A 24916-nucleotide genomic window follows, 5' to 3' on the forward strand; every position below is an offset into this window, starting at 1 on the left:
TCAAGTTTCCTCTGGCTCTGGGAAACGACGTGTATGTCTTTGGGGACAAGGAGCAGTGCCTCAGGCTGCTGAGGGAGCTGCAGGACTTTAGGAGAGGAGTTCTCCCCTCCACGGCAGCCGCAGCAGAAGGCTCATCCCACAGCCAGGCGCCAGCTCCGGAGCTCCGTGACCCCGTGCCGGACAGCGGTACCGAAGTGAGTTCCTGCGGCAGAAGGGGACGGAAGAGCCGGAGAAGGAATAAATAAGGAATAAATCTTCTTGATAAGAATTGGTGTCTGCGTGGTGCTTGTGCTCGGGCGGGTGGTCGAGTTCCACATCAGCCGCTCCCTCCCTCCCCAAATACGACACGAAGGGCTCAGGGGTTGGGAGGAGGGCTCAGGGGTTGGGTTGGGTTGAGAGGAGGGCTCAGGGGTTGAGATGACGCCGATCTGAGACGAGCCCCCCCCCGCTGCCGGTTGGAAAGTCGGTAAGGGGGGGGTGCTTGGGCGGTGACGTCATCGAGTGGAATTTGGGGCGGGGCTTGGGTAGGAGGGACCTGAGGGGGAGGGGCCGGGGGGGGGGACTCTGGGACCCCCCCCCCCCCCCCCAGCCCCCACCGCAGCGACCCCGCGGCCCGGGGATGGGCCGGGGGCTCCCGAGCCCGCTCCCGAGCCCCCGTGGGAAGCCCCTCGGGGCCCCCCCGCGCCGCCTCCCGGCCGCCGCCTTTGTTCTGCTGCCAGACCCCTCCGGGGGGGGCAGGGCCGGGGGGGGGGGGGGGGGGCCGACGTTTCCACCCCCCCCCCGCCCTGCCCTGCAGCACCCCGGCGTCTGGCCCTGGCTTCGGGGTCAAGTTCCCAGGGGCCGGGGATGCGGTACCCCCCCCTCCCCCTTTGCTGCACCCCTCTGATAGCCCTCGTGCTCTCAGAGAAGAAATATTTCTCCTCAACACCTGCGGTGCGTTGGAGACATCATCGCGTGGGGCAACACAGGAGAGGGGGCTTTGGAGAAAGGGGACAAAATCATACAAATGTGGCCGGCTGCTTTTGTCCTGCTAAGCAGAGGAAGGTGAAAGGAAGTGGAAGCCCACAGGACCTTCCAGGTGCAGGTTCACCTCACAGCTGGGCTAAGGAAATCCTGAGTGGCCTCAAGAGGCGGTCCTCTAACTCCTTCTCTTCCTTGTTCCCCATCCCATAGCAATCCTGAAGCTGCATGGTAAATCAATTCACAAGGTACTTGAACTGTTTTATTTATTTATTTTTTATGGATAGTTTTCTGCCAGAGCAGCCCGCTGAGCTGACACACATTATGGCTGCTCCATCACTCAGTCTGATCAGGGGAAGAGGCCAGGTCACGCATCCAGAGAGAAAGAGAGGGTAGGACCATCCCTTCCAGTGTCTGCTTACTGATAGATCTGATAGATCAGCTAATTCTATTTTATTATTTATTAAGTATTTACTGGTTCCTTAGGGCATAGTGGTTGGCAGCTGAGGGGTTGAAAGCTATTATATTGCATCAATTGAATTTGTGAAGCTTTGCTTTGCCGATAGGTATGGGAACTGATCTAAAACTTACTGCTGCTTCTTTTCAGTTCCTTTTAAGTGCTTTTTTTTTTTAAAAAAAAAAAAAAAAAGCTCAGAAACAATCAATCTTTGGTTCCCAACAGTTATCTGCATGGCTGTAGTTCACTTGCAGGCTCGTAAAAGTTTGTATTTTTGTGGAGAAACATGAGTATTCCCCTGATTTCATGTGCATTTCATGTGCTGGAACTAGGATTCTATTTTTCATCCATCCGTTAACCCAGGTTTGTCTCATATTCTCTCTATTAAAGGGGAATATTCCTTTCCTGGAGTATGGAGACAAGCATTAAGGTCAGGGAAACTATTTTTGTGAGCAAGTTTTTAAATTGGCTGTGGTTATTTACATTTAATTACAAATTCAAAATAGTTTTCCATTATCTTTATCCTTAAGTACCAGTATGTCACAGTTTTTTGCATTGCTGAAAATGTGTTGAAAAGGTGAAGGTCTGATAGTTACGAATTCCAGAGAACATGAAATGAAGTAGGCAGTAGTTTTATAGTTTGGTCACTGAGACAAGATGTAACATATAATTTGGGAAGAATAAAATTATAATCTCTGCCTACTTTCAGCAACAGTGGGCCAATATATTTGCTAGATATTTGAGGAAAAAATGGCAGAAGAGCTAATGGTGATGTTTACATGGCCACAACTGGCTCACACTGTTGCTATTCCATGACTTATTGCAAGTAGTTTGTATTTCTCACAAAGGTACGGTTTCTATTTGGTAGATCCAGGTGAATTCACTGTATAGGTTTTCATTTTATAGGTTTTATAGGCACAGTTTTAATAATAAGTAATAAAACAGGAAAAAAAAAACACCTTAGAAGTACCAAGCGCTTGCAACTGCCACACACCTGCACTATATGTAGGACTATACAAATTAGATGTAAACTCCCATATTTTCCAACTCAGTGTTCACTCGGTTGTTAGTTCTGAACATTTTATGTGAGTTACAGAAAATACTTTATTTATTCACCTCCAACAGTCCTGCTTGCATTGAAAGTTGCGTTGAACAGTTGCGTTGAAAGTTGTGTTGAACGGTTTTGTTTTTGACTGCAGTATCAGCAGCATAAAGCGTTGGCTGTAGAAGTGTACAAAGAGTAATTGTAAGACAAAAACAAAATGAATTCCTTACAGAGTAATTTTAAGACAAAAAAAATCCTTATTTGCATATGTATTTACTGTATCAGCTGAATTTTGCTTACTACTATTTTCTAAACTCTAACGTATATTCTTCTTCTGTTTTTGTGTCGATTTCAACCTTTGAATGTTATTTTGGTAGAGTAATGAAGCATGGAAAAAAATCCTAACAGAATTTTTTTGTGAAATCAGTTTCAGGAAACATCTGCAGGAGAAATGGTATTATGATTGCAAACAATGTTACAAAACTGGGCATCTGTGCTAAGCTCCTTTCCTTTAAAGAAACTTGCCGTGATGTTACAGTATTTTAGCAGGGGCTGAGAACAGGCCTTGCTGGGGAGACGGTTAATCATGCCTTCTATCCAAATAGCTTATAGCATGCTGGGTTCATGAAGAGAGTCTGGACTATATATTTAATTTTTCAAGGCACATGTGTGTTGCTTAGCATAAGAACAAGCATCTTCTGTGATTTCACAACATGCATTGCTGGTAAAAATGTTTTCTTTGCAAGCTCTACTATTTTCTTTCTGTCTGCGAAAAATACAGGAACTGAAAACGTTACTCTGTAGTAGTAAATAAGAGTTAAATAACATACATCAGTCACCTCTTCTCCATCACAACATAGTTCTCTAGAGTGAACAGAGATCTGGGTACACAGAGAGTAACAGGAAGCCTTATAATGGATGCAACAGATCTGCAATTACACGGCCTCCCTGGCCAAGCTTGCTTATGGTTTTCAGGGAGGGCACAGTGGGAACTGGTACTGATGGAGTTCGGCCACTTTTTTTCTGTTAGTTCACTTGGTCCCTTTTGGTCAGATTTTATTTGTCGGAATTGAGCTCATGCACTCTGGTTGTACACAGAATTTGTGTGTGGTCATCTGCCATGCAAAAGCGTATCTTAGAAATTATTAGACTTAAGTGAGTGAACAGGCACAATTCACCTTATGAGAAGCTGGGCAAATCACAGCTGCTTTGCCAAGTACGTGAACTAGATTTCAGTAACCTGACACACGGCTTTCTGGAAATTTTTTGCCCTTGAAACTTTTGCCTTTACTTATTTATTTTTCCAAATTAACATTTGAATGACTCATTTCTAAAATTAGCAAAAGTAAACCAGAGGAATCAATACGTCACAAATTCCTGTTCAAGTCTGGCAAACACCAGCAGTGAGAGTGCAGCATCCGTTGGGCAATGGAGTATCTTACGGTAGGCTAACTATGAAGATCTGAGGATACAGTAAGGCAACAACTTCTGGTAAAACATCTGATGTAAGTACAAAAAGCAGACAAGATGTGGGGCACGTGAGTTCTGTGGTCCATTAGGACCACTACAGCTGTACACCTGAAAACATGTTTTTTTTTTCCAGCTGTGTCATTAGGCCTACTACAAGTTTTTATATCCCTTTGCAGAGAAGCTGCAGATTCCCCATCCCTGGAGGTGTTCAAGGCCAGGCTGGATGGGGGTTTGGGTAACCTGGTCTGGTGGGAGGTGTTCCTGCCCGTGACAGGGGGCTGGAACCAGGTGGTCTTTAAGGTCCCTTCCAACCCAAACCGTTCTGTGATTCTGTATCATGTTCTCACCTACTGGTGTCTGTTGCAAATAATTTTTCGAAGTATCCATGGATGTCTAGATAAGCAAGAGAAATGTGAGGACTACAGCCTGTAAATGGACAACACAGTGTAGGTCCAATGCAATACAGTGATAAAAAGGGAAATTCCTAATACAAAAATAGCATATAGCAGTATCTTCACAATAAGTATAAGAAAAAGGGGAAAAAAAGGAATTAAATAAAAATAAAAAATAGCAAAGTATAAACGGGGAGCATGCTTAAAAAAAGTTTTTTGTAGGTGATGGAAAAATTAACTACATCTTAGCTATGCACCTGTACCTTGATTCCTATGTTTCTTATGTATGTGTTACTGCTGAATGCTTACAGAATGCTTTTTGTTATGTATGACAGCATCACCTCAGTCAAAAGTGTAGATGTAAAGTAGTCTCTGGTGGCTTATTGTCATTCTTGTAGTACCTGTCATTTCTGAAGAAGTAAAGAGATGACTCTACTGACTATGTCAAACTTCTGAATATAGCAGGTGCAGATGAACGTAAGTAATCTGGTTTCCAAAAACACCCCAAGATTTATGCACTTTGTGTGCGTGCTTATCTGTCAACAAACCTGATGGTGAGGCATGGGTGTCAACTAAATTATTGTATGTTCCGTAAAAACAGAGCAGCCAGGCAGGAAGCTCATGCCCCTTCAGAGGGGGTAAGCTGCAGCCTAAGCCAGTCATGTTACGCTCACTTTCAATATTTTCATCCAGAGAAAGCAAAGTTTGACTGTTTCTGTGGCTTGTGTTTGACTTGGATGCAACACAGCCCCCGGAGTGGTGGGAACATTCCTGTATTGTGCAGGCCTGTAAGGCAAACAGATTATCTGTGGGCTTACATAAGGTGGTCTAGGTACGTCATTTCTTATCTTCCCTCCATATAGTGCTGTTGCTGTCAAATAAATGTCTAAATTGTGACATTCCTGTGCAACTGTAAAAGAACAGACCAATATAATCACTGGCAAAGGAAGTAATTTTAACTTTTTAGCTGCTGGTTAATTATTCCTACTCCAAAACAGCCTGAGAGTTTTAACAAACTGGTCTAGCAACATATTGAAGCTGCTGACAATTGAAAGCTATAGAGGGATACCTGGGAAAGAAAATGCCAGGATACGTTTCCTAACTCTACTGAAATACGCTAGAGCTGAGGAGTTTATGTTGAAACAGAAGTATGCTACTTAATAAAAACTCCCTTAAAGATTCTTGACATGTACAAAGCAAATGAAGAAGAGTAAAGAAGGTTGCCTCACAGTACTGGCAGGCCCACAGCTAACATCACTATTAGCAACCCCTCTCAGTGAGGGGAAGATTATTGTTTCATTATGTCAGTGGTGTGGCAATAAATAAATAAATACATTGAGGATCAGTTAGAAGAAAGTTTTTGAACATTTTCAGGGGGAGTTAGCAGTAATATTTTACTGGACAGGAATATATTCTCCATGGGTGGAAAAAAACTTCATCTGCAATCTTGTGCTCAGAAGACAAGAAACCCCTTTGTGAATGTGAGTTGTTATTTCAAACACTAAGCGAACTGGCGATCTGTTAGATTACCAGATGATTTGAAGACCTTTGGGAAAAGTTTTGTCCTCATCAAAGTTTTGTTTGCTTTAGGGCTGGGGAAGGGATGAGAGGCATGTGTAGCCTTGGTTTGTAAAAACAATTTAGGGATATTCATTTCATATTTGAGTTTAAATTTACAAAACCCTGAACTCTTTACATTATCATTAATTGCACTGAATTTAGCAGCTTACAGGGTTGCAGCAAGATAAGATATAGGTTGTCCTTAATACAAAAATTTGGTTAGAGAGCTAATCCACTGTTTTAGAGAATGCTATTGCTTATAGTTATCTTACTTTTTTTTTTTTTTTTTTTTTTTTTTTTTTTGTGTGTGTGTGATATGGCTGTATTTGTTTTTTAAAAATATTTTCTGTTTTTCTTGACTGGTCATTTAGTTAAGTAGCAAAGATCTTGGTGTATCTCATTAAAGTATGATACAAGAACAGGCATGTAACAGCCAAATGAATCTGTACTGTTGACAGTGCATTAGAGATATTTACATGTAATTGCAGAATCTTCCTTAAGTACTAAGTAAAAAATATTAAATTATGATTTTGAGGCAGTAATGTTGTCTAGAATATTGGCCTCTATTACCATATTCCATTATTTTCAAGAGTGCTTTACAAATAACTTTAAAAAAAAATCTAATTGAAAAGCTAATCTAATTTACAGATACACTTAAAAAAAAAAAAAAAAAAACACCACCACACACATGATTTTTAACAGCATTAGACAGTTTTGACTGCTTGTACAGGTGTTTTTCTGATAGAATTATTCTGTTATTGTTTAATAAAATCATTCCTGAATACTAATGTGGGAATTTCAGGGTGTAAGTTATAACTATATATGTGCCACGTTGTTGGTAAAACCTGGCTTAACACCTCACACCAATCATTAACACGTTTTCCTAGTTTACAGCTGCCTATGTAACAACACTACCCTAGGGATATTTTGAAGGATGTTAATGGATACATTTTTATATAGTTTATACACATATTCCTGGATTGTGTTAGTAGTCACAGACCATATCTGCTTCTGGGGTTAAGACCAGAGGTCTTCAAACAGCACACAGCGACAATATATATATGCAGGTCATCAGGGCAGATATGGCACTCATTTTGTTGAGGCCTAAGCTTGACAAGTTTAAAACCCAGGGAATTCTTAGCTCTGCTGTGGATTTGTCATTGCTTACAATTTCAGGAGCGGCTCCAATTGTTACTCCAGCATTTCTCCAGATCCCTGTTGGTAGGAACACTTTTTCTGCTCAGTGTCAAACTAATTATCCATCACCAAAAACATTGCCTCTCTAAGGAAATCCAGGGCGACATACAGAATCAGCAATTTTATTTCTAATTAGGCTCAGGGTTACCCTTTCAACATAAGAAATGCCTCCCTTTGGGAATGAGTTTCAGTATTAACAGCAGTCAGTCAATCTGTACAGTGAACAGCCAGACTCAACTGCTAGACCTAACAAAAAAAGTTTCTCTGGTGTTTTTTTACCTATTATGAATGACAGAATCGTTAGTGATCTGTTACCCTAATTTGCAAATTAGGGTATCTATATGCAGAGAAAGATTTGTATGTGATTGCATATGTGTAAGACTCAAAGGCAAAAACTCCATTTATGTCAGGCCATAAAAGTTATCCTCACAAAAAAACTTATTTCCTGAGAATTCACGATTTCACAATTAACAGAATTATTGAAAACAAAAAATCCAGGTATTAGCAAAAATCCAGAGAGCAGAATGAGCTGCTGTTTTAATTTATATTCTGAATATAAGAGCAACTTAATCATTATGACTTTTGTTTGTTTGTTTGTTTGTAAAATGCATGAGATAGAAAATGAACTGTGCAGGAACACTCAATTTGCAATGCTTTCCCAATGAAGGCTACTTGTAGTTCCTCCAGCATCAGCTGGTTGCCAGAGGTGAAATTCTGCTCTACTGAGGCTGCACCTTGAGTACTGTGTTCAGTTTTGGCCCCTCACTACAAGAACATTGAGGCCCTGGAGAATGTCCGGAAAAGAGCAACAAAACTGGTGAAGGGCCTGGAGCACAAATCCTGTGAGGAGCGGCTGAGGGAACTGCGGGTGTTTAGTCTGGAGAAGAGGAGGCTCAGGGCAGACCTCATTGCTCTCTGCAACTGCCTGAAAGGAAGGAGTGGGGAGCTGGGGACAGGCCTCCTCTCACAGGTAACCAGTGACAGGACTAGAGGGAATGGCCTCGAGTTGCGCCAGGGGAGGTTCAGGTTGGCAATGAGGAGACATTTCTGTCAGAAAGAGCAGTCAGGCACTGGGATGGGTTGCCCAGGGAGGTGGTGGCGTCACTGTCCCTGGGGGTGTTCAAGGAAAGGCTGGCCGTGGTGCTTGGGGACACGGTTAGTGGGGTGGGATTGGTGGTTGGGTGATGGTTGGACCAGGTGAGCTTGGAGGGCTCTTCCAACCCTGATGGTTCTGTGATTCACCTGTGAAGTGACCTCGCTGATAACGGGAAGGTAGCTAAGATGCACAAGTAGCCTGCATAATGGCATGCTGACCAATTCGGTCAGATTTGCTGTTTTATTTTGTGTGTATTGTACAGCATTGAACTACGTGATCTTTCTTAGAACCTAATTTTATGCATGGACCCCACTTAAGCAATTTGTATTACTGTAAGCGTAGTGAAGCCCTAAGCGAGAGAATGTGGCAGCGGTGGCGGTGGGGACCTAAAGCGCTGCCATCAAAGCACTGGGCATCAGCCGGGTATCGGAGGCGCCCGCGGGGCAAGAGGCCGGCCTCCGGCTGCCCGCCCGACCCGGCGCGCTCTGTGCCGGGGCTCCTCGGCCCCGTCCCGGCGAGCCGGGGTCGCCCCGCTCCTCCTCCGAGCGCCTCCCGGGCCGCCCGGCGCCTACCTGCGGCAGGAAGGGGGCGGCGCGGCGCGGGGCGGCGGTTCCGGGCACGTCGGCGGGCGCCGCTCGCTCCTCGTGCTGCGCCCCCATGGCCGCGCCGCGGGACCCGCTGCCGCCGGGTGAGCAGCGACGGCGCGGACGGGACGGGAGCGGGGCGGGCTGGGGCGGGCGCCGGCGGCCCCCCCGCGGCCGCTCCCTGCCCCTGCGGCCGCTCGGCGTCGCCGCGGGCGCTGCGGGCCGCGGAGCGAGGCTCGGGCCGTGCCGTGCCGTGCCCAGAGCCGGGCACCGCCGCGCTCCGCAGCCCCGAGGGGAGCCCGGCCCGGCGGGGATTGAAAAAGCAAAAAGTCCAGGGGCTGTCGGCTGCTCCCTTCCCCCCACGCACGCTCATTAAGCTCGGGAATAATTTCTCATGGGCCGCGCTGGTGTGATTGAGTGCAACTTGTCTTGTCAAGCCTGCGCCGGCGTTTAGGGTGTTAGTCGGGCTTGCTAGCAGCGCCTTAAAAAGCCTTTCTTTATCTTTTTCTCTCTCTCATTTTTTTTTTTTTTTTTGAGATCCCAAAGTGGGTGGTTAGCAAGGCAACGCTTCTTAACTTGCATGGCTAATGGCACTTGCAATTCGGAGTGCCTTCTCTCAGGTGTCTCATGCCTTTTCTCAGGCCTGCCCATTTTAACTTACCTGTCCGCTCATGCAGCAACAGAGTTTTGAGTAGTTACGGGTAAACAAAAACGCTCCAGCTTACAAGCTTGCTGCGCACACTTTAGATTGTTTTCAGAGAACTGAATATTCTAATATGACTTGCTGTCTTTCCTCTTCTTACTCAAATCTGAAATTAACGTGCTTGCTGTCAACACGCGGTTGTTGATTTGTGTTTAATCAAAGAGCTCATCTCAAGCGGGGGTGATCACTTTGTTTGAGTTGTACTTCGGATGTGTATGTCCTGTGTTGGTGCGGAAGAAATCTTCCATGGGTATGGTTGGCTTACAGAACGAAGGTAGGCCTGAAGTTCTTCACTCGCTGCTGGTGGTGTCCAGGTTACGTTGCAGGGAAAAAAACGTAGCAGGGGAATGTTGTATCCACTATGTGGTGCTTTGTGAGCCTCTTTCTGCTTAAAGGTCAGAATTCTAGGGTCTCAGAAACTTGCCTTCAGGCTTCCTTCCCATGTGCAGACAAAGAGCAGACATAGGGTTGGAAATTTGCAGGTGTGTGAATAAAACTGACACGCTGTTCACACCACTCTCAGTGCACAGCGCTGCATCCCTGTTAGGGTAGCAGTACTGAACAAACCGTGCTGACAGGCACAAGCTGGCTGCTCCCGTTGTAGGCTGCTTGTGCTGGACAGGCTCGGGCAGAAGAGCCCCGACAGCTGCTGGGCAGCTGGCATCAGGTGCTGGGAGCAACCGCTGAACCTGACCTGTGTGCATCTGGGTTGGTTTACGTGTGAATTGTGGGGAGGTAAATGCACACCAGTGGCTGAATGCTGTCAGCGGGGAGAATGGTGACAGTGATTTTTTTGAAGGATCCCAGAAAATGACGTTATTAAGTTGTCAAGGTAACTGAAATCAGGTGGCCTGCTGATACAGTTAGCTGATAATCTGTATTTCTTGTCAGCCTTTCAACATGCAAAACCATGGATGTTTTACATTCGAGATAAACAGAGAACGTTCCTCCCTGCTGTTCTGTGCACCTGCATCTAGCTGTATGAAATGAGTTGCAGACTACTGTTGGAGATAAGTGTGGGAAGGAGAGAGGGGACATGGCATTTTAAATGCCTTATTCACAATTAAACATTAAGTCTGTGGTTCTCTAATTATCCACCAACTACCAGTGGTCAACAAGACCGTGGTGACTCACCTGCAGCCAGAATCCCTGTATTCTCAGACCTTCACCCGTTCGCTCGGTGCTTCCCTCTGAATCGTGGAAAGTAATATTTAGTGGTGTTGCAGTCTACCTTGGCTGTATCTCAGAGGTGCAATGGCAGATAGGGAAGGAAGCTTTCTGTAGTTACAGGAGCCACTGAGGTTCACCAGGGCATTGACCTTTCGGGGAGTCTTCTTCCATCTACATTAAGGTTCCCCTTAAATTATGAGGGCAAAAGAAAGTGTTTTTTGATTATAGGCTTTTTTTTTTTTTCTTTTTAATTTCATCCAAAAACTTGTAAGGAATAGCTAGCTGTGAAGCCTCCAGAGCAAACTAATGATAAGGGACTTGTTGGATCTTCACAGACAGTAGAAGGAGCAGTGAGACTTTGGATGTCTTTGGCTTTGCTTGGCTCTCCATGCCCCCATGCCTTTTTCCATTCTCCTTTTCAGGGTGGGTCTCTCAGCTGTTCTCTTTTCCTCAGCTTCCTCCGCAGCTCCCCAGCACACAGTTCCCACCTGAATCCTCTGCTTTTGGCCCAACTCCAGCAGCACCTTACTTCAGCTTATTGTCCGACTCCTGTCCCAGTCTGACTCTCACCCTCCCTACATTCAACGTGGGAAGCTTATGGCTGTTTGTGCTGGCCCCTGCCATCAGGGCAGGCTTCATGCAGAGCGACATGTTGATGCCATGCTGCTGGAGCAGGGACTTAATCCTTAACAGGGCATGTGTGACAGGAGTGTGGCATTTTGGGTTGGTTTGGTTTCCTCTTCTGCATGTGTTTTGCATGCTAAACTTTGTGCTGCAGCGTGCTCATAGGAGATTTAATAGATGCCTTTTAAAAATGCCTTTTAAAAATGTTTAACACGTGTGTACAGAGGATGTGCTCCAGACTTGTGGAACTGCTAAATTTGAGTTAAAATAGGGTCTGTGTAACTTCAGTGCTATTTGGGGACTCAGTGTTTATACTGTGCATTTTAATTTCTGTGTTTGTGAGCTGAAAAAGATAATCACTGAATGTTGATCTAAAACACATCTTTCTGGTTGAGGCTGAAATCATTGTGGTGAGTATAGGAGTGAGAGTGACAAAAATGGAGTGAAAATCCTATTACATCACTTAAAATGCTTTTCATAGTTTTTGAAAACATGATACTTAGCAACAGAACAGGTCTTCTGTGAGGAAAGGAGATGAAGGTGCTAAATGAAGGAGTGCTGTTGTGAATCCTGGCTTGTGTATGAGATTTGTTTCAGGTTCTCTCTGTGCTTTTGGTCACTATTTCGCTATTATTTGTCAATTTAGACATCAGTGTAGAGGGGTTGACAGTTAATGATTCACCTGCAAGTGCTTTGAAGATTTATTTTTATATGCTTTTGATGTTAATATAATTGAAGTTTATGATTCAATTGTATAAAAATAATTGATGTTTACCTCAAATGGGGCAGTGGATATGTTTACTGTTTGAATTATCCCTTTAAGGAAAAAAATGGAGTGCTACCACTTGGAGAATGAAACTTACCTTTTAGCAGATTTGTTGGGTTTAACTCTTTACTGCTGAATTGCCTTGTGAATTATTTATTTATTTTTACTAAAAATAATTTGGAATTTTCATTTCAGTCTATCTTTTGTTAGCTTTGAGTTGGATTTCCCTGTTGCACGTAGTTTCTCATCCCTGTGCTAGTATGTGTGACGTTTTCTACTTTGTCATGTTTTCTTGTGTAAATGAAGCTTGACATAATGCGTGTAATGGCAGTGTAGCTATGCTTTGCCTTGGTCAGACAAATAAGCAAAATATGAATTTCCAGACAGAAGTATTTTGAGGATTATGCATTGATAAATCTTACTTATTTCCAGCAGATCACGGAGCAAAAGAGCCAGTAGAGGATACAGATCCAAGCACTCTTTCCATAACAATGGTATGTGTTTCTGCTCTAACAAAGTTAACATCATTATAGTTCTCTACAGTTGTGCAGAAATTAGTAAAATATTTAAGAAACTCTAACAGTGTGTGTGTGTGTGTATATATATATATAAATACACATATATATATATACATGTGTATATATACATATATATACACATGTATATATATATAGGGTTTTGCTTACCTGTATAATTGTGTTAACTTACTAACCCTGTACATTTAAAATGTGAGTTAAAAAAAAATGGGGATAGATTTATAAGCTGAGCTGTCCGTTGGTTAGCCTTTAGAGAGGCTATGACTACCATTTTTTTCATTTAATAAAAGAAGAGTAAGATTGGTGCTGATCTTCTTCTGTCTATATGGATTGGAATAAAACCCAGCTAAGGCTTAAAATGTAAATTGTATTAAGCTGTTATTCCTTCCTGTACCTATTTTGTCTGATGAGTTCAGGTGATGGAAAGATTAAACCAAAAGCTGGTGCCTTACAGCAGACATGGGTAAATCTAGGGAGAGACCAAACAGTGCTCCCTAGTGCTTGCTCGCATAGTAACACCATTTATGACAAACCTTTGTCGCATTATAAGCTGTCGTTCCAGCAATGTTATGATGGAACAAGGACTACATCAGGTAAAGGGAGTATGAAATTCTGAAAAGTTTTGTAAGAGGAGTTCTTTCTGAAGTTGCTATGGATTACTTCCTCTGAGTAACAGCGCTGTGTACCCAAGAGAAGACTGTTCTCTAATGGAGTTATATAAACAGATTCAAATGTTCTGGTTTATTTTATGGTTGATGACTGAACAAGCTATTGCTTTCCCTTCGTGCTTTCTTCTCATTTTGAAGCTTTTCAGCAGGGAATCAGCAAGAAACTTTGAAAATTTCACTGGTGCTTTAAATGCTGATCCTTCCCTGGGATCCATTATTGCAGTCTGTGTGCATGGATGTGTATTAGCAAGCTTTTGCAAAATATACAGGCTTTTGTGACCAGTTTTGTGGGTTGACTAAGTTAAAGCTGTTTTTTTATTTTTATTTTATTTTTGTTAAGGGGAATATTTAAAAGGTGGGGAAAAGTTTGAAAACAGATGAAAGTTTGTTTATCCCTACCCCCTTAAATTAATATGTCTTTAATCTGAATGCTTGGTTATCAAGTTCTATGAAACGTTTCACCTATTTTTATGTAAAGATAGGGGTCACAGGGAAGGAGGTGGATTTTAGGCTTAGTAGCAAGTTATAACAGATGCCTGGAAATCAGTAGCTATCTCCTTAGACTCAGAAACAATAGTTTTCTTTTGTATCTTAATAATCTTTTTAATTTTAGAGCAGAAGGGAATGAGATTCTTTTTCCTTCAGTGCAGTAACATTTTAATAGAGGTTTATATCTGTTAAAGAGCTTTTGAAATAGTCTCTGTTACTCTTCATTTGCATTATCTTTCCTAGATTGCTATCTTGCTGCTTAAATGCAAAACTCCTTTTCCAATCTCTGCTTCTTCACTGAACTGTAATACCTTTAAAAATACTGTAGCAAACCTGAAAGCTATTACTTTTGCATGCAGTGATCAGTAGCAGTGGGAGTAATGTGCTTCTTATGCAGAAATTGAGATACTACATCTGACTGTAGATAGATCAGCTAGTAGCAATTTTAGAGATGCAACTATAATTATGCAGTTTTTATATGCTGTTTCTCCAGCAGAATTACATTCAAGATAACAAACATTTGTGTCTCTTGCCTTTTTGTGACAGACTGAAAAGTATCCTGTCCAAGACACAGGAGTACCTAAAGGTAAGCAGTATGAATTTTGTCTTTTAGGTTATGTGTCGTAGATCTGTGTTGTTATACACACTAACATCATCAGTGTTATCCAGAGGATTGAAATACTCTTATTTTTTCCTAGACATTTATATTCTAAATGTAATGTGTCATCTTCTATATTTGAAGATTAGCGGGGTACATATTATAGGTTCTGAATTTTTCTGCCCCACTTGGTTGTGATCTAAAAGTCACAACTATCTTAAGAAGATTGGGATTCAACATGCAAGGAAAATACAGTGGTGCCACCAAAAACACGGTGTTCAGAGAACAGAGGGTAGAGATACAATAATGTTAAAACATGGCTTTGAAGAGATTACCAGTGCCTTCAGATTATTGGAAATGTAATCCAGAAATACCTTGCAGTTCTCTTGCTTCCAATTGCATCCCCAGCCCTATAACCACTTAACTCTTTATGCCACTTTTTACCTTGAGCAGCAGGTATGAATACCATCCAGTCTGGAACCTTCACATCCTGTGCAGGTTCTGTATTGCGCTCAAGTCAAATACTTTAGACTGTGTCAATATCCCTTTTATAGATTCCTTGACACGTGACGTGTTGTTTTTTGTTATCCCTGTCTTTGCCATTGGCTGGATAGCATTTAATGATCACTGTGCAGCTGAAGTGTTCTGCACACTGAATTGTACAGCACGTCTGTGCTGGGGCAGACACAAGAAACAAGGCAGAAGCTAGTCACAATGGAAACTGCTGAGAAGCGTGGGCAATATACCACTGGGGTTAAAGAAAGGTTAGAAGGTTATTTTGGGGGCTTAAGGGAGCCAGCCAGAGAAAATGAGCATCTTCTCAAAGTGCTCAGTGGAAAAGTAGAATGTGGGATGAAAACTAATTTGAAATTATAAACTACTTCCTGTTTAATTGCAGTTAGGTGTGGTTTGTTCCTTCAAAACTGTTCACTAACATTAAAGAAGTTTCTCTGTAATCTTCTTTTCCGTGACATATTCTTAATTCTACCATGACATTAGGTCCCCCTCAGAATTAGATAAATTCCTAAATTTCTAATATTGCCATACTTGTTTAAAATCCAACATTGGGTAAATGCATCTAATTTAAAAAGGAAAGCTGAAAGGGAGTGGAAACTTCAGTGCTTTTAGTAGGAAGGAGATGGACTTGGTGTATTTATAGTTTTTTAATTTACGCTCTTGCCAAGTGTAAAGAGATGTAAATACTAAATAGCTTAAATAGATGTGAATACTAATATAGCTTGATATTTCCTCTTTAGAGTAGGAAGTGTTAAAAATACCTCTTAATACTCTGTTCATTTCCGGAATCTATTTTTTCTTAATTATTTTTTTTTCTTGACTTTATTTTTCAAAGTATGTCTTCTTTAACATGAATTTTGAAACTTGTATGACATCAGTGCTATATAGTGGTATAAGTGATACCTTCTCAGTTTGCTCAATGAGAAAGTATTTTCATAACTATTTCTATAAAAATAAAGACTGAGAAATATGAGCCTGTGTGCTAAAAAATATCACAGATGTGCAGGCTTGATTCTGTGTAACACAAAATTCTGTTTGCTTCAGATTTAATGGTTGAATAAACAGTACGTTGGCCTTGAGGAGTGGGGGGGACAGTTTTGTTCCTTTTTTACTCAGTCAAGGGACCATTTGGGGACCAAACTTACCCAAGGTCTTAGCACCCTCTACTGATGATGAATTAAAGGTGAGTTGAGTGACCTTCTCATCTTGCAGAATTAGGCTTAAAGTTTATGTTATGCTTTGACTATAATTCTTCTTCCACTCGAATCCTGAACAAATTTGGCATGTAGTGTTTCCACACAAACAAAGTGGAATTTTAATGCCAATAGTTAGCTTTTTCAACCAGACTTTTGGGGAATTTTGTTCCTTGTCTCTAGACCTATGGTTGTGAAGAAAAAAGGTGGTGCTTATTAAACATTTACCCTGCTGGCAGTGGAATGCTATTTGGCTTTTAATTTCAACAGTCTTGTAAAAGAAAAAAAGGAGAGCCAGTGTTTCTTTTTTTTTTTTTTTTTTTTTTTTTTTCTCACAAGTGTAAGGTTGACTTCTTTGATTCAGATGAATTTCTTGAGTGAGATAAGGAAATACATCTTCTTTCTGTTACCTGACAATTCATAAAAGTAATAGCAGTACTTCCATGAGATCATACCTCTTAAACAGCAAGAAGAAATGTACTACAGATGCAGTCTCCACCATGGAGTGTTCAGATATGTGTAGAACATAACCTCTTTCAAGCTCCTGTTAATGGTTAGTCAGCACCTGACCCATGGGATTTGTGCAGATGGTTTGATAACGAGGCCCTTATTAATCACGCAGAGTGAAAGTGTATGTTTTCATTAGGTTCACAGAAGGTTTATGCATCCCTTGTATCCCATTTTGAGGGCTGAAGTGAAGCTTGAAAGGTAATCAGTTTGTGTAGTATTGAGGAGTGTTGTGTTTTTCAATGGACTACCAAGGCAGGTGATAAATGCACTTTGAAACAGATTATTTTAGTGTTTCAGGAAACCCCTGTGTAGTAGGGATAAGTAGGATGAGCCTAATTCACAAAGGGGCAGAAGAAAAAATACACATTTATGTAGTACATATTTCAACAGTGATCACTGGTGATGAGAAAAGCAAAGCAAAAAGGATTATAATGACTTGGAAGTCTTCTTAAGTCTGCTTTGATGTATTGGCTCAGTTAATATTCTCTTGGTACTATTCCTGGTCAGCTTTCTGAAAGAATGTAACTCTTGCCTCAAAAACAGCATGGCGATTGTTTTTTAAACACTAATACACCAGGCTTATAGCTTTGATTAAACCTGTAGAAGTTGATTGAGTTCTATTGTAGGCAAAAAATACTCTTGCCTAATTTTTTGATCTCTGCAAGTGTTGTTTTTCTTCACACAGTCATGGACTGCGTGACTCTTGTGGTCACTGCCAATTTACTGGTTTGGGCTTTTTGATCCTGCATCTCATAGTGACTGATCATGATGTGGAATTAAATTTTGTATGCTGGACACCTATAATGGATGTTTGATAGTCTTACTATTTAAGTTTGTATTTGGTTGGAAGACCAGTTTTTCACAATCTTTGTCTTAGATGAGGAATACCTCACAGATCAAGTGACACTGGAAATCGCATCTGTGAACATCAGGAGTCTTACATCAGATACTGGCCTAGTTCAACAGGTAAGAAAAAATGATATATGTATGTAAACTAAGTTATTGCTGTTAATTAAATGTTAACAAATGAATATGTTTTCAGACTGTATGTGGAGCACATGGAATTACTCAGTAAAATTGACCAGAAATAGGCTTCTTTTTCCGGAGTTCAATGAAATGAGCTTTTGAGGAGAAAAGTAAAAGAAAAGCTAAATAATTATTAATGTTTGCTTTGTAGTTTAACTAGGCTTTCATTAGCATATAGATGCTCTGAAGAAGAGCCAATGTAGAGTTAAGGCTTTGTCTTGCATGCTCTCCCTCTTCCCTGCTGAAAATAGAGCCAGAGCAGAGAATAAGTAAAGGAGGCTGAATCCTGGGTTTTGGACTCCTTGTGTCTTGTCCTAGGGAGGCATTTGATTGTTCTGCTCTGACTTTGGGACACTGCTCTATCCGTAGTGGAAATAACCTCCACCAAGTGTAAAGTCTGACGTTGCCATAGGGTAGGCAGTGCTGAGTGACCCCCGTGGTTACCGTGATGCTCCATGGTTACCATCTTTCAGGTGAATGTTATGTGCTGAATTTCAATTTGATTCTCTTTGGGTTGAGCAGAAAACTTGGAGAAGAGAAATGAATGAGCAATGCCCAGCGAGAAGAAGAATTAAAAGGAGTTCCTTATGCCAGAGTCCCAGCTGACTTTCATGAAACAAACATGGGTTTGGTATGCATTTCACAGATGATGGAGGTAACTGTTTCATTCCCATCATCAAGAAGAGAGCATTTGTTGTCCACTTAGAGTTACTATAAGGATAATTCAGCATACTAGGCTATTAATAGTTCTACAGAGCTGGAAAAAATTCTGCTTACCTTCAGACTATACATAGGCTTATAGCTTTGATTAAACCTGTAGAAGTTGATTGAGTTTTAATTGTAGGCAAAAAATACTCTAGCCTAATACTTTCATTTTATGGACAGTGACAATACATTGTCTTATTGCAATTATATTACAAGATGATAATCATGAGTAAACCTGAGTGCATTTGGCTTGACAAAAGTGGATAATAACAGATCAGTACAAATACCAATTTTGGAAACATAAGAATGGCACAGGTAAGTATCCAAAGTATTTCTTTGTACTTGCTGCAGTACTAGCCACTCCTGTTATTTTTGTCATGAGACATGAGTATAATGGCATCTCCAAGAGGCATTTAGGTATTAGCTTTCACCATGAACTTGGAACCTGCATGAATTCATAGTCTGGAAAAAGTTATTGAAGCTCAGAACTGCAACTGAGCTATTGTAAACTAAGTGAAAAATACCTACCACTTTTCTTTTTTTTTTTTTCCCTTTGTTTTTGTTTGTTCCTCTTTAAACAGAGAGCTGAGAAGGCTGATCTGTGATGGGCAACTGCTTGTTCTCCCAGTAACTTACCTTTATGGGGATTTGCTCCTCAAGAATCAATACTGTTCTACTTTTAAAGAATTAGAGGAAATGGAGACAATGGCTATAATTGGGATTTTCGTATCAATTTTTTCTTGAACTTTGGGTGCTCACGTGGCAAAAAGGCCAAGATTATAAATTTAAAAACCTCTGGCCATGGAAAGCTTACGTGGTGTCTCTGGAAAAGCAGGTTTCTAGAAGATAATGGCAAGGATGATGCTGTTGCAAGCAACATGTGCAACCTCAGATCTCTTCTGAGCAGAAACCAGTCACTGTGGGATGATGTGATGTTGCACGCATGTCCTTGCAGTTTCCAGGGAAGAGAAATGCTGAAAACAACATGCACATTTTTCCTTTCCTGACAAAGTCTTTAAATATTTTGGGGATAACATGCCTTCTTGATCATTGGATTCTGTATATATGTATGTTTCTCTACATCAGCTGAAATTACCTATATTCTTAGTGGATTTCTTAGTACAGAAGATTTAGTAGGTAGGAATAGACTGGTGTTACACAGTGGTCTTGTGTTTGCATGCACAGCTTGCAAAACGCTAAGAAGCTTGCTGTGATAGTTTTGAAAGAATGATGCAATACAAAAATCAAAATGCTTTATTGCAGTTATCTAAGGGGAAAATCCCCTTCTGCTTTCATCTTTAAATCCTCAATAGAAGAAAGCTATTTCATCTGGTTCCACACCCGCATAGTTTAAGTACGGGCAGCTGCAGTTTCCTACAGTCCTAGGATCAAGGTGCTGGCCTTCCAGTTTTTAGACGTCGGTTTCTATATAGAAGAATTGAAGTGTTAAAACGTGTGTTGCAGTCTCAAGCTGCTGAGTATTTTTGCTGTGTTTAATTTGTGGACAAAAAGCCCCTGAGGGAATGTTTGCTTCAAACAGGAGGACGGTTAGATGTGAGCCAGCAGAAATGTTCAAGCCCACCTGCTGTCCAGAACAAAATTCTATATATGTAAAGAAGTTTGTTAAAGAGCTTCTCCACTTATACTATATCAATGAAGCATTCCCTTACTGTTGCATGTTACAGGCAAAGGTCTCAGGTTTCTTGTTATAAAACTTTTAAATCTTTTTAATCAAACTACATGAATTATTGAACAGCTTTGTACGTATGTCAGCAAAAAAAAAAAAAAAGCTATTTTTCAAGTGTACAGTATGAGTAGTATTTCATGACTGTGTGCAGCAAGGTCACCTTGTAAGAATTGGTAAGTGCCCAGACTATAATTTTTCAAACAGCAAGGGCTGTAATTGGTGTTAACAACAGTCAAATAAGGAAAACTAAACAAAAGTGAAAAATGTGGACAGGAGGAAAGAGGGAGTAGGAGCATATTGTTCAAAAGATGTAACCCCATAGCATATGATTAATAAGGATGACATTCTTCAGTAGATAAAACAATCCAGGCTGTTTTGTGAGATAAAATCATAAAAATGCTGCCTGAAAAGTCTGCAGATTGTCTGTAATTTCTCATACCAGATATGTTCCCTGTCTGACAGGTAGCTTGGGATTCTTCTAAGTAATCTCCTGCCACTTATAAATTAGCCAAATAGTTATCCTGATGTTCAAATATGTTTTGATTTATATTTATTCTCTGCTTTGTAGCCAGAAAACAAAGACACGCAAAACCATACTGATGAATCACTTTCAGGTAATATATCAGCTTTACTTTTCTACATGTTTTATTCCTATATTTTCTTTGAGATGGCTTTATTAAAAACTGCTATTCATCATAACTTAGAACTTTCTGGATAATCAATGCTTGTGCTCATTTCATTACCAGTGTCATTTACAGCTACCTCTGTTTTAAAGGTGGTGGTGATCAATAATGCAAACCATACAAAATACGTAAGTTAGGCTGTCCAAATGCATCTAGTACATCCACTTTGGATAGAAATCTGTAAACAGCTATTTGGAGAGAGCAGAAGCTGGCTGTGGGGGCTTATCCCATAGGGGTTTCAGCTCAGCTGGAGGCAGACTGAGGGGTGGTGGCCAATATACACCCCAGTTGATATAACAGCGAAGAACTGTAAATCAACATTTGGTTAAGAAGGTTCTTGTGTCATGTAACATTAAGATAATGCAATTAGGTAGGTAGGTCATCATTTTAACCAAATGCAAAGCATCTTAGAAAACCAGGATTCTGTATAACCCTATCGATAATCTAGTATAGCAAGTACCAGAAGCAGGTATCTACAAGAAGCAGGTTGGTTTAATTTTGTTTACCTATAGTTGAGCCCTTTGCTTTCTTTACCCTTTCTTCCTTTCTTCTGTTGGAGGATAAAACATACTCTGGCATCCTTGCAAAGCAAAATAAAATGAAATTAGACAGGGCGTTCTCCTGCTCTTTGAGCTCAGCCAGAATTTTGGATTACATTCATTTTGCCTCGTTGGTGTAAGTAAATCCTGCTATGAGTGAAGCGAGCAAGTTTTGTCTCACTTCAGCAAGAGTTTAGAGTGCACAAGAAGAGCAGAATGCCTAATATATACATTTCTTAGAGGACAGCTGTGAGGCCTGTGAGCAAAGATGTTACCTGAGAGCAAAGATGTTACCAGAACACGCTTCCCTTTAAAAGGGAATCTAAGCGTTTGTATGAAGTTATTTGTCTGCAGCAGTGTTGTTGCGGCATGTCCTAACTTGTTGAAAACTTAAGAAGTTTTCTTTGGCCTACTTCAGAAAGCAAGCTGATGAGCAGTATTACAAAAATAACAGTAGCCTGTTCTTCCCTTAGAAACAAACAAACAAACAAAGTGCACGCAGAAGCTACATTCAGCTCAGTTGCTTTCATCAGCACCAGTATTCAGCATAAAAAGTCGCTTTCTGTAGGTCTTTCTGGAATTTATACACAATCTTACAATAATTACTGCAAATGGAAAAAAAAAAAAAAAAAGATAACATATGCTGTTATCTGTAAGAGTAGGCGGCACTGACTGCCAGATTTGCCCTTTCCTAGGGATACAGTTCAGGTCCCTTGAACTGGCACTGATCCAGCACTTTTACATCAGAGTCACTGATTTATTTATTCACAGTCATTTGACACCAAAACACTCTGATTGCTTCTAACCAATCTTTTCATTTATATCAGTTTTATTGTTGGAGCTTTCCTTTTTCAGAGAGTTTCATCCTAAGTAAAATTATACTTACTTCCCTATTTCACGCTCTACAATGAGGCCAGAGAGCAAAAGTTTTAGGAAATGCTTCTAGGCTGCATCCATTATCCATTACTCTTTGGACAAATCAAATTCTCCCTGCCTTCAAGAAGTGCTGTTTAGTGTCATATCTGTAGCCGAAATGCTGAAACAACGCCCTAGACTTACTGCAGTGCTAAAGGTGTTAGTATTTAACTGGAACCATAGCTAGAACTGTTTTCTATATGCTTTTACAGGTTATTAATACATAATACATAGTACAGTCTGATGGTACGGTATTGTTCTCGGCACTGGGCAGATACTGTGTGGAGGAAACCTCTAAATGGCAGTTTTTCATATTTCATGTAGAGTTTGGAACATATCACCACCTACTTCCAGCAACTCGATAATCTTATTTTTCTACATGTGGAGGAGTATGCTCTTTACTTCCTTCTATAATGTACATTTAAAATAGGCTTGCTTGATATAACAGGGGCAACTTTTATTCTAAGAGCCCTTACAAAGCAAAGGAAAACAAAATACTTCTACTTTGTAGTCGTGTAAAGATTCTCCTGGTGTACATATTTCATATTGTTATGAAAGCAGCAGCTCAGAAATTGATCCTGCAACATATCTATACGAGATGCATGTAATGTGCACATACTCCTTTTGGAGATGTATGTAGGGGTTATGGCAGATTGAAGGATGCAAGGTAGTTCCCAAAAAACAAAAATGGAATATCCCAGCTTATACTAGAAGGAACTGCACATCTTTTCTGTAAGAGGATAAATATGATGCTTCCAAAAATAGTGTCCTTTTGATTATAGCCCATGAACATAGCCAAGAAAAGTTTTAGAAAGTTAATTTCATAAGGAAGGGCATTAATATGCCACTATTCTGACTTTTTCAGAAATGATTCTGTGAAACGTAATGCTCTTCAAACATTTGTGCTTTTACATTTGTTCTTGGTAAAACCACAGCAACAAATCCTAACTTCTCTTCATGTAATGGTTTTAACTGCAGATCTCAAGAAAAGCTGCAAAGAAAATGGCACCTGCTCCTTGTGCTTATTTCGTGCACCAACCATCAGCGACATGCTCAATGATGAGGACTTGTTGTACACAGTGAGGCTAAAGCTGGATCCCTGCCATCCAACTGTGAAAAACTGGAGAAACTTAGCAAGCAAGTGGGGGATGACTTATGATGAATTGTGTTTCCTTGAACAGAAGCCCCAGAGTCCTACCCTGGAGTTCTTGCTACGGAATAGCGACAGGACTGTGGAGCAGCTGATTGAGCTCTGTAAATTTTATAAGAGAATTGATGTTGTGAAAGTGCTGCTGAAATGGGTGGAGGAGGAATGGCCCAAGAGAGGAAACAGAAATTACCAGAATGACTTGTAGGTCAAAGAAGGTTTAGTCACTGCTTGTGAAATGTTGGGACTAGCTGCCACCAGTAGATGGGAAGCTTCCCTTGTGAGAGAGAGGCAGAAACTGTATGGACAGTTTGTATACCGTGTAAGCTTTATGTACTGTATACATATATGTATGGTCTGTGCCCTCAGGGCTGCAAAGATAACCTTTCAGAAGTGGACGGAATAATGCAGGTTGTGTTCTTGAATCTGCAAATGCTTCCTAAGGAACAGAAGAATGAAAAACCTAGACCACCGGTTTTACTGCAGCAGTTGCAAACCATGTCAGTTGTGTGTTGTTGCTATTGGGGAAGCCCCAATTAGAAGGCAAGTCTGCCTTTCTGGCAGCCATTCCACAACTTTTGTGTGTTTTACCTGTTAGAAGATGAGAGGGTGTGTTTTTTTTGTTGTTGTTGTTCTTTTTTTGTTCTTTTTTGTTGTTGTTCTTTTCTTCTTTTTTTTTTTCCCTCTTTTTTTTTAAGCTTTATGACACTGTTTTTGGCACAGGAACACCTTAGTGTTCCAAGTAGCAGTTTGGATTTGCATATTTGAATTAATTCAATGTTTGAACATCACATTCAGGTGGTAAAATTAAGTTTTGGATCTCTTTTACGAACAAGACTAGACATTGAAGTAAATGTATACTCATACATTATAGGGCGTATATTTGCTATGAAGAAATGCGATTCAGAGAGACTTTCCAGACCATAAATTTAGGGATTAAAAACACAAAAAACAACCACAGAAGAAGAAGAAAACAAAACACAATTAAAATATTTGACATTTAAAATTAGTTTTCATAGTTTTGAAGAAACTTCAAGTATTCTTATCTGTTTGTCTCAAATGTCTCTCGTTTTGCAGTGTGAGGTGACAGCAAATGCCTCACCAACAGCATATCCTTAGTTTTGAATATAACTTTCCTGTTTTTGAACTGTGGTTTCTTCAGAGTCCTCCTGTGGGCTGACCTACTTTCTGTCCTATACCAAAGTAGTTGCACACTTGCATGAAACTAGCACAAGTTTATGTACTGATTAAAGCCACTCTAGTGGGAAATTGACAGGTGGATTCACCTACAGCCTATGTGGATGGTTATTAAAGCACTCTATGGGTTTAGACTGATGTATCTCAAGGGATTTTGATACTCTGAATTACACTGTTTACATTCAAAATATTTTTAGAAACTGTTTTGTCTTCCTACTGTTCTTCTGTTTTCTAATGTCTTTTTTTTTTTTTAAAAAAAAAAAACTCCTGAAAAATCGGTTATATCATAGGTTGTATAAAGTAGACAATACTAATATTTTCATAAGTGTAGATACCAAAGCAATGGTGAACAGTGTTTCAAGATGTTGGGCAAAACTAGAATGAGGTACAGGTTGATGCACTGCTTACTTCTCTCAAGTAGAAATGACCAATTAAGAACTGGTAGCAAAGCCGAGGGAAGTCTAAGTAAGGTTGCATTCTGAG

General features: G+C 40.6%; 1 protein-coding gene across 7 annotated transcripts; it reads left to right on the forward strand.

The window, feature by feature from the left end:
- The first annotated feature begins 1041 nt into the window (after positions 1–1041).
- EDARADD (EDAR associated via death domain) lies at positions 1042–24681 on the forward strand. 7 transcript variants are annotated; one of them, XM_068676241.1, is made up of 6 exons: positions 1042–1208; positions 12457–12518; positions 14264–14303; positions 17412–17500; positions 20521–20566; positions 23068–24681. In XM_068676241.1, exons 2-6 carry the CDS (start codon positions 12516–12518, stop codon positions 23442–23444), a joined length of 555 nt encoding a protein of 184 aa, XP_068532342.1. In that variant the 5' UTR covers positions 1042–1208; positions 12457–12515; the 3' UTR covers positions 23445–24681. The 7 variants fall into 7 exon arrangements, with proteins under 7 accessions (XP_068532342.1, XP_068532343.1, XP_068532340.1 ...); XM_068676242.1 differs by having other exon boundaries at positions 12460–12518; XM_068676239.1 differs by lacking the exon at positions 1042–1208 and adding an exon at positions 3829–3967 and having other exon boundaries at positions 12460–12518.
- Positions 24682–24916: the final 235 nt, after the last annotated feature.

The sequence above is a fragment of the Anas acuta genome, chromosome 3 (assembly GCF_963932015.1).
Source record: "Anas acuta chromosome 3, bAnaAcu1.1, whole genome shotgun sequence".
In the NCBI taxonomy this organism is placed as follows: Eukaryota; Metazoa; Chordata; class Aves; order Anseriformes; family Anatidae; genus Anas; species Anas acuta.

Bases quoted from the DNA above. Each gene is read 5' to 3' on its own strand.
- EDARADD (XM_068676236.1), top strand. From the start codon at position 8,835: ATGGCCGCGCCGCGGGACCCGCTGCCGCCGG. The intron at 8,866-12,456 runs GTGAGCAGCGAC...ACTTATTTCCAG, and splicing joins GCGGGACCCGCTGCCGCCGG to CAGATCACGGAGCAAAAGAG. The intron at 20,567-23,067 runs GTAATATATCAG...TTTTAACTGCAG, and splicing joins TACTGATGAATCACTTTCAG to ATCTCAAGAAAAGCTGCAAA.